Here is a 14,625-nt window from a genome sequence, read left to right on the forward strand (position 1 = left end):
AAGCTTACTTTATTTCATTATTACTTTTGTTTGGATGATGTCATACACTACTGCACTACAAAACCATTTCAAAGACTTTGATCTCATGTTTCTTCTTTGTTATTTCTTTATTGTTGTCAATCTACCCCCCCCAAAAGAGAGAGAGAGAGAGAGAGAGAGAGAGAGAGAGAGAGAGAGAGAGAGAGAGAGAGAGAGAGAGAGAGAGAGAGAGAGAGAGGAAAAACACGCACACACACACACACACACACACACACACACACACACTTACCATTGCCAAACTATTTCTATGCTCACATTGTCTAATGAACACGATATTTATAGCAACATTATATAGATCTTGATTAAAATATAGTTATTGATAAATAAATAAATTGTTAATAAATGTTTTAGGCATGAACTTATTTGAAGATTTTTTGTCACACGTCCAAGGCATGTTAGTTATGCCACTTTTCATGGGAAACGTTAGTTGCAAGCACACAGATTTTATGTTCCCATAATATTAGAAAGTAAGAGATATAAAGATTTCTATAGTATAAAAATTTGGCATAAATATTTACCTCATACAAATGATAAAGAAAATACAATGCACCATAACGCTATTAAAAATGTACCATAAATATTTACCTCATATAAATGATAAGAGAAATTACAATGCACCATAATATTGTTAAAAATTTAAAAGTAGAAGCTTTGCCAAGAATTCATTTGAAAAAATGTCTCAGATCATTGACTTGATGTTGGAGTTTCTTTCTAGGTTGGGGTTGAGCTAGTTCTTACATAGGAGCTGATGATTAATCTCGACCACGTGTGGATGATTAATTCTTAGCATCCTAGCTTGTGTTGAAAGGGTGTGCATGACTTTAACTACATGTGAAACAAACACATGCATCCTTTATAGTGTGCTTTGTCTAGAATGGGTAGGTAGCATGCATCCTTTATAGTGTGCTTCGTCTAGAATGGGTAGGTAGCCCACCTAAACACAACTTTAACATAATGTTTCCATTTTTTGGGGAGAGAACAGTATATGTAGATGCCAAGGTTCAAATTTGCATGCCACACCTTAGGCTATAGCCTAGAAGCACAATGCTTTTCCATTTGATAATATTTAATCTCCATTCCATGATTATGAGAATTGACTTCAAAATTCTAAGGCTTCTAAGTAGTTGTAATATGGATCAAAAGACTACCATAAACAAAGGTATGGAAAACGATTTACACTTTTTTATAGATGGTATTTGTTGAAGCTCCCAACCCTACCAAAGGGGTCATACTTTGCACCTCTAACTAATACAAAACATGCTAAAAGTAGAAGGAGACACGTAAAAACATTTAGTAGATTCATAGAAAATAAACTCATGCGCAAAACATCAACCTCGTCTCTCGTAGTTTACAACAACAACTAAAGCAAACAATATTAAATATAAAGTTGGAAAATCTTGACTTATCTAAGGAAACTTCAAACCGATATTGTTATCAAGTGAGTATATATAAATCAAAAGCTTACAAATAGTTTTTTTTTGGCACAAAATCAATAACAAGGTTCAGGCCATGTGAACTTGGATCAAATGTCGATAACTGAGGTTATTAATGCTTTTTGAGTCAACATACTATGGTTTATATATTTATGTGTCAATGCCTTTACAACTGTTGTTTTTTGAAGTGTAAGTTGGCACACATATTTTAAAGCACAAGTTGTGCACAAACTTCTCACCTCTCAACAATGGGTATAGGAGGGACTTGGGTCAGTTGGTTTGTTTTTCTAGATCTTATGTTAGTTTCTTTTTGTAGACAGTTCATAGAAGCCTTCCTTAAAACATCATATAGAGTTTTTGTTATACAGAGTTTTTGTAGACATTTCATAGTAGGGTTCCTTAAAATATCATATAGAGTTTTTGTTATATACATTCCACCCCACACACACACATGTGTGTGTGATTTGTAGACATTTCATAGTAGGCTTCCTTAAAACGTCATATAGAGTTTTTGTTATATACATTCCACCCCACACACACACACACATGTGTGTGTGTGATCGCATACATACACACACACATATTTATGTAGATATGTATGCTAGAGGCCACATAAGATCCCACTCTTAAAAGAGCTAGTAAAGATGAATGTAGCTCAAAGAATGGTCACATGAGCACTGAAGATGTTGCAAGATATAATGGTGTAAATTAGTTATAGAAGCATCCCACATTTATGCGTGCATGAAATACTTACCTAGTGAAAGGGTATGTTTCTTGATTTATCCATCACATATGTTGTGAGTGACATACAAAACTTGTGATGTCCACATCTAGTACAGACAAGCAAAATGCTTCCATGCATGACATATTTAAGTGTAACACGAGGACAAATGGAAAATAGAAGGTTTGGATGAGGATTTTCTGGAAGGACATGAAGCTTTACCTTTGCTCACTTTTTTTTTTGAATGGAGCAAAGAGGATTGACCCATTGAGCAAGCTTAGGCTATTCATGGCCAAGGAAACAAATGTAGCTATAAGGGTTTCATCGATATGCAACAATGCACTTTCCAATATGTGGCCCCATGAAATTCTATTTACGCTTTAATTCATTAAGGGCCAAGATTTGCATTTTAATGTGGTTTACCTTAAAAAGATCAAAAGCTTGATTACTTTATTTATTTTTTGATCCAAAAAGTAAATGCATTTTTTTTTGGTGAGATGACAATTTTTTCTCTCTCTCTCTCTCTCTCTCTCTCTCTCTCTCTCTCACACACACACACACACACACACACACACACACACACACACATCTCCCTCTTTCTATCTCTCTCTCACACATAGTCTCAAAGGGGAATAATAATGTAGCAAAATATCTTCATAACATCCCATGATTGTATCTCTTTACAAGGAATCTCTCTTTGTCTCTTTCACACCAATGTAAGAGGCTATTCCTCTCTTTGTTGCTGGAGGCTTTATTGCAATGTTGCACGAATCAAGCTGTGTGTGTGTCTCTCTCTCTCTCTCTCTCTCTCTCTCTCTCTTCTGCGTCTCTTACTCAAGGTATGCAGACCATGAGGAAGCGGGAGGTTTCATGTGCAACTGGAGGGCATCTAGCATTGTGCAAGACAACAAGCATGCATATTTAGGGCAAGATTGGCTTAAGGTTTTGGGGACGATGTGGAGTTTAAGGTTTTGGTGGTTCTCTGAGAGGTCGTTCGAAGCCAAATTGATGGGAGAGGGAAAAGTTATAATTATTATTTAGATCAAAGTGTTCAAGGGTGAAAACAACTAATGTAAATACCCCCTCAAAAAACAGACTAGACTTAACGTGAGACTACCGTTCAAAAACCACCCGACGTGGCAAGTTCCTGTCCCGATAGCTGGTCGAAATGTTGGCTGACGGCGCGTTAGTAGCTAGGTTGTTGACAGGGACGTTGAAGGAAGATTAAATAATCGATTAAGCACAGTTATCAGGTTTGGTTTTTTAATCAACCCGTCTCCGCAATTATCAACATCTAGGCGTCGAGCTCCCGCCTGGACAAACACAGTTCATAAGCCGCCCTACCCTCTCTCTGATGCAAACCCTAACACTATACAGAATCCTAACCCTAAAATTGCTTCCTTGCAAACCCAAACCTTCGTCTTGCACCAAACCCTAAACTTTAACTGTGAAATCCATGGGTCGCCGACGTCGTCCTTCCGAAACGGCTCTCTCCCCTTCTGAGCAGAAGACTTCAGACCAGGAGATGCCTCGCCATCGCCCCCGCCGAAGTGTCTCCTCGTCCCCCGCCATCGCGAAACAGAAGCAGCAGGGACCGCAGGCTAGCAAAAGTTCTTCGTCTCGGAGGAAGGGAAAACCGGCTGCACGAGAAGCCGATGGTCAGCAGGCAGAGAAGGACAAAGCGGAGGCTATGGAGACTGACACTATGCAGGAAGATGATACCGCAGATGTCCATGATAGCGGCAGCGACGGTGAAGGTGAAGGTGAAGGTGAAGGTGAGGGGAGTGACGGAGACGGAGGAGGAAGCGGAGAGGCGCTGGGCGAAGGGTTTTACGAAGTGGAATCTGTGCGGAAGAAGCGAGTTCGGAAGGTGAGTGGGGCTGCATATCCTTTTATCTTCATGTTTTGGAAGGGTGCTTTTGCTGCTTGAGCACACCCGAGGTCTATGCATGTTACTTCAACCCTAGCGGATGGGGTTATGTGATGATTACGATCTCAAATAAAGAGGGTGGTTGGAATAATTAGGGGGCTCATTTGACTCCGTGAGCTAAACTATACTCCATCTATTTGTGAAAAACTATACCCTCTGCAAAATTTAGCTGTGATGAATTTATCTCCAAAACATAACGGTTATCGGGGTATGCAACTCTTCTTAGAAGGTAAAAGGGGATCATGACCGTGGTGAGAGTGGCCACCTGTAGTTTTTTGTGATGAGAGAACTCAAGTCAGCTGTGAATATCCATGCCATTTCGGCATTAGGTTGGTTTGGGAATCTGGGAGCCCAGGATTTATGAAAAAACAGGCATTGACAAATTGTATGCACTCGTTGAATGTGCAGTAAGCAGAGAGGAGCGTTTATTAGTTGCTGAACCATGCTCTTTGCAAATACTCAATATTATTATGTTCTGATGAGAGGATTAGTTAGGCAAAGTGGAAGGGAAGTAGATGTGCCAGCTATATTACTTAGCACTGCTGAGATGATTTGATCAGGGAGGGAGGAGTTTCTGTAATTGTTGAACTGTTCTTTTTGGAAATGTTTCATGCCCTTGCTGATTCTTGACGAACACCCGCTCCTGATAATATGGTGCTGAGATCAAGGTATCGGGGATGGGCAGTCTCCCAGGGCTGCCCGTTTGGCCGCTCCCCCCCAGGCAGGTGGCCTTTGTGAGGCCAGCTTTTGCTACTCACCCTCGCTGAAGTGGCACCGTACGAAGGGTGAAGGAGTCTTTTTTTGGCTGTTTTACTTTGCGTTTTGGAAATAGTTATGCAAGGCCCTCTTAGTGACTGTGACACACCTATGAGTATGCAGGGCACAGTCAGACATAAGATAGCAAGACATAAGATAGCAACTGACATGCAAAGTTGGATAGCATAGAGGATAGGTGGCATTGCCAGGTGGCAATGACGATGTGGTGGCGATGACATGGCATCGGTGACGTGGTATTGATGACATGGCAATCGGGTACAGCTGGCCGAGAGCTACTACTGGCCGACTAGGAGCATTGGGGCATATATATACGTGGGTCGCCAAATCGTCATATTCATCTCTGTTCCTTTGTACTTCACAGAGTGTTTCTTTGTAGGCAAAGTGCTAGCCAAAAGTGAACATGAGGTCACAAAGGTTGCGATTTGACCTTTTCAGTCTCAGCCACATCTTGTACTTGAATTTTAGTTGTATTATTTCTTCTTGGACATAATACAAAGTAGTAGTTTAGGACTCTTGTGTGTGTTGAATGTGTGTTTCTGCCGTACTCTTCTATCTCTAGAAAACCCTAGCACATACGCGTAAGTGTTCGATAGTTGGTATCAGAGCCTAGGGAACCTGCAAATATCTTTTCTTTTTTGGCACCCGTGTGCATTTGGGTGTGGGAATAGTGAATATTTGGGTTCTCTTCATTGAACCTCGGTTATTTGGGGTATAGTGGGCTTCCTTGCCCCTCCAAATCTTTACCTCATCACGTGGGGCTGAAATCCCTCACCCTGTCCTTGATCACTAGATATTTGTCATGGTTTCACAACTCACTGATTCGCTTGTTAGCATGAAGGCATCCATGGACGTGTAGGCGGCTAAAATGGAGGCTATATCTATCTGTCCGTCTTGACAGGATGGAGTTGGCACCTCGAGCACCTAGTATTTCGGATTTGAAATCTCTTCCAAAAATGAGCGAGATAGTCGGTTATCAATTTGCCATGTTTTTGCATAAAACGCTCCCACTCTTTCTTCAATTCACGCAGGTAAAATTGACAGGAATAAACTGCTTCAAGGCCACCTCGCGGCTGTCATCCCAACAAGTCATGGAGTGGTGCCTAAGGTGGTCTTCCCACCACAAGACCATCTCCTCGTTGAACTTGGGAGCCTTCGGAAGCTTCATATATCAGTCCTTGAAGCCATAGAACTTAAGGAGCAGTTAAGACAACTGTTAGAGCAAGGATTTGTCAGACCCAATGTCTCAACTTGGGGTGTGCCTCTTCTCTTTCAAAAGAAGAAGGATAGAACGTTAAGACTCTGTATTGTCTACAGAGGATTGAATCAATTAACAATTAAAAATAAGTATCCTATCCCTAGGATTGATGAACTTTTGGATCGGTTAAGTGGGACCCAAATGTTCACAAAGATAGATCTCAAATCCGGGTACTACTAAATCAGAATCAAGGAACAGGACATCTCGAAGACAGCATTCAATACTCACTATGGGCATTATGGTTCACAGGCATGTCGTTTGGATTGACTAATGCCCTGGCAACGTTTAATCATTATATTTAACCGCACGATGATGCGTGTTTTCTGGGATTTGATTGGAAAGTGTGTGTTTATATTTCTGGATGACATACTAGTATTTTCAGCTACGGTCGAGCAGCATGACATTGATGTGGAGAAAGTCCTTAAGTTGCTGGAAAGCAACGAGCTCTACGTTAATGAAAAGAAGTCGGAATTTTATCTGTTCCAGGTGCATTACTTGGGATACATAAATAGTGCCGAAAGCATTCGATTGGATCCGGCTAAAGTGATCGAGATTGTCGATTGGGAAGTACCTTAGACAGCCTATGACATCAGATCATTTGTGGGTTTATGCCAGGCATACTCCACCCACATAGACAAGTTTTTTGATCTCTTGGCGGTCTCACCAATCTGCTAAAGGGTGTGAAAACAAGAAGGCAAAAGATTCGAATGACTCCACGAGCGTTGGAGGCATTCAAGAACCTCAAGGTGGCTTTATCAGAAGCGCCTTGTTTAGCACTTGCCTCATGGGACGAACCATTTCAGGTGAGCATCGATGCGAGTAACATCGCAATTGGAGGTGTATTGCAACAGAATGGTCATCCAGTAGCTTACATGTCTCGTAAGTTACTGCTCGCAGAGAAAAACTACTCAGTCTATGATCGTGAACTCGTAGCAGTTATACAAGCCTTGAAACATTAGAAACATTTTTTGTATGGTCGTGACTTTGAGGTTCGCACTGACCATCAGACATTATGCTGGATTCTGACAATGCCAAGTGCACAGTGGAGTGATTGACAACACCGCTGGAGTTAGATATTCTAGCAATTCGGTGGTATGATTGAAGTACCTTCCAGGAAAGGCCAATCCATTGGCCAATGCTTTCAGCAGGAAGGGACAAGTGACTACGATTCAAACCACTAGACTCGATCTTGTTGGTACAAGACTAGATGACATGAAGCACACGTACGCGGATTCCGAGGAATTCGGTACACAATGGGAACAGGCATTGGATGCCACAGGACCATGCCACTTTCTGATACGTGATGGTTGGCTTTTCTACAAAGGCTGACTGTTTGTCATGAGGTCGTTTAGGGCAGCTTTTCTCCATGATGGCCATGACGCCATTACAGGTGGTCATAGGGGCATGAATTTGACTCTGGAGAAATTGGAACGGCAATATTATTGGCCAAAGATGAGGCGAGACGTGTTTACATATGTACAACGCTGTGATATTTGTCAAAAGGTGAAAGCTCCTCGTGGAAAGAAGATAGGGTTGTTACAGCCCTTGCTAATTCCTAAGGGTCCTTTCCAAGATATTTCGATGGACTTTGTCACGAATTTGCCTCCCAATCCGAGTAAGCGTAATGCACAGTGCTTAACTATTGTTGATAGATTTAGCAAATTTGTTATGCTTATTCCTTGCAGGGCTAATGTGACTGCCGAGGATGTTGTCCAGTTGTTCATTCGGCATTGGTACCCGATTGGCGGGATTCCTAGGACCATAGTGTTAGACCGTGATGCCAAGTTTACCAGTCATTTTTGGAGGGCATCGTTTGATAACTTTGGTACTAAGTTGAATTTTTCCAGTGCATTGCACCCACAGACGGACGGCCAGACAGAGATATACAACGAGTTGGCCTTTGATGTGCTGAAGTGTTATGTCCATGATTAGCAAGGTAAGTGGGAATCATATTTGCCGTTAGTTCAAGCTGTTTTGAATGATTCTTTTTCTTCAGCTATTGGCAGGACTCCATATGAGGCAGCGTTTGGAAGACCTTTCCAGTCGTCGTTGACCAGGACTCCGTCTTCAGTACCTGAGGCGAACAGAGTGACGGAGTCTTACCAGGAGGTTTTAGAGTCGGTACAAGACAGATTGGCTAAAGTGCAAGAGGCCTACACTCGACAGGCCAATAAAGACCGAAGGGATATGAAGTTTTCGGAAGGGGATTGGGTTTATCTTCGGATTATGAAGCAAAGGTTGAAACAGGTGGGCAAGCGATGCCCAAAGTTGTCTTTCAGGAGCCCAGCCACATACACTGTGATTGACATCTCAGCGAGCGGAGGAGATTCGAGCTAGGCGACGACCCAGACTAGCCGTCTACACCATAGAGAGATCGTGGCCATCCGGTCTCGACACCAACAGGAGGTCGAGGAGCAGCTGGCACATTTTCGCTCTGATCGGATGTATGACATATTGTACCGAGACTATGGGACTGGATGGAGCTAGGAGTAGACAACATATCATACTTGTATCACCCCTTCAGCATATAGAGATGCATTAGTAGCCCTAGTACTCCATCCACACCCTCTCGTTTTGTACACCACCATTGAGTCCCCTATGGTCGTGTTGTCATACTTGTACATTTTATTCTCACTCCACATTGTCCTCTTGATGACTGGAGGAACATCATTGTACTACTTGTTTGTCTCATAGGCCAATTTTGGCCTTTTGCAAACGTTAATATATCTTTCTTTCTTTCTTTCTTTCTCGCGTTTAACCAAAAGCAATTGTGCTTTTTTTTTTTGTTTTCTCACACGATTCGTTCATGCGACTGCACAAGCATCTTCAGCCTTCTTCTTGCAAAGCAAACAATCCTACCATCTACCTACACCCTCATCACTGGTTTCTTTGATGAAAAAGCACATACTAACTGAAAAAAACAGCAGCATGCATAGAAAAAACAGCAAGCTTCTCGAACACATACCTTTCTTTGACCTCATCTTCTCTACCTACTGACTTGCTCGTTCACGAGGCACGCTCTGATACCATTGTCAAATCCCCACCGGATCTCCTCGTAGAACGCTCCTGGTACGAGACTCGAAACCTGCAAACAAACAACAAGGGGGTGCAGGCTTGACTCACCTCCCAACCATGACAGCCGTGGGCAAGCCCACAGTCTTGGCTGTCCCCACCGAGCCACGAGCTTAGCTAACTAGGTTGACGTACCGACCAATCTCCACCTTGCGACGTCCCATATTGCCACGAAGCTACCCTCGTGGGCCTCGAGATTGCTGCCGGCCTCGGTTGCATAAAGTAGGTGCACGTTTGCACTAGATCTAGGCTCCAAACCATAGAGCTCTCACAAATCACGCGAGACTCTATATGACTAATGACTAACCTTGGCCACCCTTTTATAGGCTCTTGGCCAGTCATCGGGCGTCCACACTTGGGCGCCCACCTGTCCATACTTGGGTGCCCGCTCGTTAGTCTATTCCTAACTCAGCTCGCCAATCAGCCTGCCTAGCTCCAAGCTTCCCCAAACCTCGAAGCTAGTCTTGTGTGTGTGTAGCACACGGTAGATACACACTGTGCACATGACAGCAGGATGGAGATGGTTCCCGATGGCAGAGGGGGAAGCATTCCTCCCAGGTGTTGTATGTTCCGTCACTTGGTTTTTATCTGTTGTCAGTGCATCAGGTTTGCAAGACTGGCGTACGGGTGGAGTTTGATGAGCATTTTGTTGCTCTCCGGGACAAAGCAACATGCCAGGTGGTTTGGGAAGGCGGAGTGGAGAATGGAGTTTACAAGCTTTCAGCAGTCTCTCTCCGAGGTCCTCAGGTTTGTGATGAGTGGCAGTCTGGTAATGGCCACTTAAGTATGGATATGTTGCAGGTGCAGGCTTTACGGGACGAGCTGGTGGATAGCTTGCCAGTTGATGGCAGTAGTTGGCAGGAACTTTCCAATAGTGATGTTGGTGGTTCTTGTGTTCGTCAGTCAGAGGAAACTGAACAAGTAACTTATGCTCTGATGTCTCGTAGTATTCGGGACAAAGAAACTCTTGTAGATGAGGATGTTCTTTCCACGGGGACCTTTCGGAAAGCCATGCAGGTGGCACTTGATTACCTGCAGAGGAGGAGGTGCATTCTCTTGGCTTTGTGGTTCCGGACTCAAAGGGGGTGGTTGACAGGTTTCAGAAGGCCTTGCGTGGTCTTCAGCAGATTTCCAGGAGTAGGCTTTGCACCGTAACAGGTGTTGATCCTTGTGAGTGAGCAGTGTGATGCCTCTTTGACTCGGAAGCAGAATGGTTCATTGATTTGGTTGATGGACACTAGGTTGGATGGGAGCTTCCTGGTTAGGCAGTTGAGCTCGTGGTTACAGATGACTCTTTGGGAGGCAGGATTGCGTATCTTGTGGTTTCTCCAGCATGTGAAGGATCATGGACTCTTTTACACAGGAGATTGATGGAGTCCAACTCCACGGTTCGAGTGACTCAGTTTGGGGAGGAGATCCGGACACGAGGAGATCTACTTCAGGCCCAGTAGCAGTTTCACGGAGCAGTAAGGGGCAGTCATCTTTTGCCTTGTCGACGACAGAGGCAGAGTACCGGGCTGCTTGTGAGGTGGTGAGGATGGAGAGGTTGCATTGTAGGATTGGGCTTCCGCTGGAGGAACCCATGGTCATCCAGAGGCAGTTTTTTCGTGAACAGATGGTTGCTGATGACATCTTGCTAGAGTTCTGTTTGACAGAGGACAGTACGGTGGACCTCTTTACAAAGTCGCTATCTCAAGATTTGCTCAGGGTGCGCACCCCAGCTCCGTATGGTTGGTTTCACAGCTAGGAGCTGAGAGGGGGTGTTAGAAGTCATCTCTTGTCTTTATGTTGACACGAGGGCCTTTTGTTGTGGGTGTGCCCGTCCTTGTAGGTGTTTTCTCATTTTTCCTCACTCCCCGTATATTTTCCCATTTTTATGTGGCTTGGATGGCAGTCCTGAGCTGGCAGGAGGCTCTATCTTTTGGTCGACTGTACCTGCATGTACCCGACCTCAGATGTGTGCTGGCCGACTCAGGACAACTGGCCGACTGGTACATGTGGCTGGTCGTGGAGATTCTGAGCCTGTCGGCTGCCTTTGCTGTAGGCTGACTGCTGTATGGGGGCCATATAAAATGGCCCTAGAGCCCTTGCCACATTGTGTATCATTCCAGGATCTTCCTGAGCCCTTGCCACATTGTGTATCATTCCAGGATCTTCCTTGTGTATATAGAGTAGAGTTACACGCCTCTCTCTCTCTCTCTCTCTCTCTCTCTCTCTCTCTCTCTCTTGTGCTATTATTTTCTGCATTGCGTTTTGCTCGTGTTCCCAGATCTGGTCATCATCTCCGCTGCGCATTTTGACATTACTATCTTTGGCCTAACATTGATGGAAATTCCGTTCTCGTCATTATGTCTAGAATTGAGAAAATGGGGGGACATGCCAAAGCACATTTGAGAGAAGGTCTACCAGTTGGGATATTTTTAAAGGTAAAGAGTATGGGAGAATCCATCTCTTAGATTGGGACATGTGGCAAGAAAGTGGATCAAAGTGAGGCAAGTGGCCTCACACTTGTCAGAAAGTGGATCAAAGTGAGACAAGTGTCCTTACACTTGTCACGCTAGCTATTGTGTGGCTCTCCACTTGTCATTATAGCCTTCACTTGCCATTTTAGCACATGGGAGGCCCAAATCTATAAATTGGAACCCTTTCTCTTCATTTGGAGGAGGCTCTCTTGCTCCACACTAGCCTCTACCACCATTACATGCTGCCCTAATGATGGCTGCTCTCTTTCTCTGTCTTGAAGGCTGCCCATGGCTATTGGCGATTGTTTTGAAGGCTTCCATCACAAAGAAATACTAAAGGCAAGGGTATTTAATCATTTTCTTATGATTTCCAGCCACTGTATTGGTTGTACCAGCCCTTGTACCTGTTGTACCAGCTGTTGTACCTACTGTACCAGATTCTATATATGCAATTTTCAGATTTTGTACCTGTTGTACTGTAAGTGCAACGGAGCGTGCAGTGACAGATGCAACCACGTGTACGAGAGAGAAAGATAGAGAGAGAGAAGGGGGAGAGAAAGATGGGAATAGGGGATTCACACGGTACACCACGTTGAGCGTGGAACAGGCCCCGCCCCCTCTTCAGGAATTTATTTCAGGAACAATCCTTGGGCTTTTCCAAGCTAGGACCAATACAACAAATGAATACGATATCAAACAAAGTGTCGATGTCGAGATCGGGCTGAGGTTGATGTGGAGGCACAAGATAGCGAGCTCACCATGAGGATGACCCACAAGAGGCTTACACTGGGCTAGACCAAAATCCAATGAATCGAACTGTATTCAAGTATCCACAAAATATTTTTGTTCTCAATCCAATCCGGACAAGGTAATCCCAAGATTCTCCCACACTGAGATGGGTTTATATCTCCACAAAAAAGTCCTTTCTTTGTAAAGGTTCTAGAAAACTGGTTAGTGCCGGTTTCTGGCAGTGCCTTAAGACAGCACAAGGAGATGGCACACAAGATAGATTCAGGTTCTGCTGACTGAGGTATGTGTTGCAGGTTTTGAGGGGGCAGACGGCGGCGACAGGAGGTTCTATAGGGCAGGTCGCTGCAGCCTATGCTCAGAGCAGAGAACTGAAGAGGAGGTGCGGCTGCAAACAGGGACGATGCTGAACTTTCAGGGTGGCGCACAGCTGTAGTGTAGGCTGTAGCACAACAGGGCAAAAGCTGCGGCTGAAGACAAAGGCGGCGCTGGTTCACAGAGCAGGGGCGGTGCTCAGGGGCGGGGGGGACACACTGGGCAGCAGCTGGTGGGGGGGAACTGGAGGCGCAGGCAGCGTACTGTAGGGATAGCTGATGGAGGAGCTGGTGGTGCAGGTGGCTGACAGTAGGCAAAAGTGGCACAACACCAAAAAAGTGGTGCTACTTTCTTGGCGGAACAGAGGCAGAACAGGGGGCTGATGTCACAAATCCCTATATTCTAGGGACATGCGGATGCGTGTCAGGCCTAGAAACATGCGGATGCATGTATGTATTATACCTGGGCATGTGTATGGATCATATGAGTGGATGCATATGAGTCCAAGGACATGGCAGGACATTTGTGGACTTTCGGGCGGTGCCCGTGTGGATTCCGGCCATGCACACATGGTGTGTTATGATGGCAGGCGGAATATTTTCAAGTACAAGAATGATGATAGGTGGTTCTCCAAGTTTACATGTGCACAATGCATAAATGATGCATGCCATAACTTTATTTTACTTTGTGTGACATTGTCTTGCTGCCTGGACAATGCTTGTTATTTTGGCTTGTGAAGTCCGAGGGACCGGGGACGCCCGGGCACCTTGTGGACACGTGTGTGCACTCCTGTTTGGGCCGAAAACTGTGGGCTTATGGGTTTTGCAGGTGGTAAGTGCGTCCACACTCAATTTACAGCTTATTTCATTTACTACTAAAGTTTATTGGTTTGCAGGTCCACACTCATTAATAAGTGGCCGGACAACTTATAATGCGTTCGCATTTGGTTGGACCAAAATTAATGAAGTCCGGACAGTTTATGGCCATTTCCCATTTGGCTGGACCTAAACTTATACAAACAGGACAAATGGAGCACTATGGGCTGGACACCTACCTGGACACCTTATGGGGACACTTGTCAGCCTGTATGTGTACCCACCAAGCCCCTTAGGTGGCACTGGAGAAAGGCGCCTCCTTCAAGAGGCCTTTTGGGCTGTTTTATTCATCACTTAACACATTGGAGAGCTGGTTGGAGCTTTGGGAGTTGCTACAGGGCTGGTTGCTTGCTTCCCGGACTCACACAAGCTTGGATAATGATCCCCACACTCTTCTAAAGGGCTGGTTGGTAAATTTTAGACCTGTAATTTCTGGTTATTGCGAGTTTTGGGCTGGTTCAGGTGTCCAAAGTCAACTTGGACAGTACAGGACAGCTCTAGGGACCTCCACAGGGCTGTAGGACCCCTTACAGGTGGATTTCTCGCGATAGAAAGTTGCTGTTTTGGACTGGTTATTGCACAAAACAGGCCGGACAGCAATGGAATATGTGAGCATGGATGTGTCTCAAGGATTCCTGGTATAACAGGTGCTTAGGGCAAGCATTGGGGACACTTGCTCGCGGAAAACACAGGTTTCTGGATCAGTTTCTCGCGTCTGGAAACAGGGCCTAAAGATCCATTTACATCTTGTGCAGGGCGGAGTACCTGTGAGGATTGTGATACTCTTGTGCAGGGCGGATGTACCTGTGAAGAGGCTTGTGCAGGGCGGATGTACCTGTGTGTAGGGCGGATGTACCTACAGATTCTCTTGTTTGAAATGTATTCATTCATGATGTATTTGGAAGAATCAGGTGCAGGCTGGTGGTGAATCCCCAGGCACCCGTAATCTTGTACTTTGCAGACTCTTTTGGTAATATAACCTAAAGGGGGGGGGTCAGC

General features: G+C 44.7%; 1 protein-coding gene across 1 annotated transcript in view; it reads left to right on the plus strand.

Moving 5' to 3' along the window:
• The first annotated feature begins 3,436 nt into the window (after positions 1 to 3,436).
• LOC147615662 (chromo domain protein LHP1-like) overlaps positions 3,437 to 14,625 on the plus strand; it is a 57,271-nt gene continuing 46,082 nt past the window's right edge. The window contains exon 1 of the mRNA XM_086778208.1: positions 3,437 to 4,063. Coding sequence (XP_086634334.1) covers positions 3,650 to 4,063 — 414 coding nt within the window. The 5' untranslated portion in view covers positions 3,437 to 3,649. The remainder of the gene's footprint in view (positions 4,064 to 14,625) is intronic.

The sequence above is a fragment of the Cibotium barometz genome, chromosome 39 (assembly GCF_041138505.1).
Source record: "Cibotium barometz isolate CiBa-2024 chromosome 39, ASM4113850v1, whole genome shotgun sequence".
Taxonomy (NCBI): domain Eukaryota; kingdom Viridiplantae; phylum Streptophyta; class Polypodiopsida; order Cyatheales; family Cibotiaceae; genus Cibotium; species Cibotium barometz.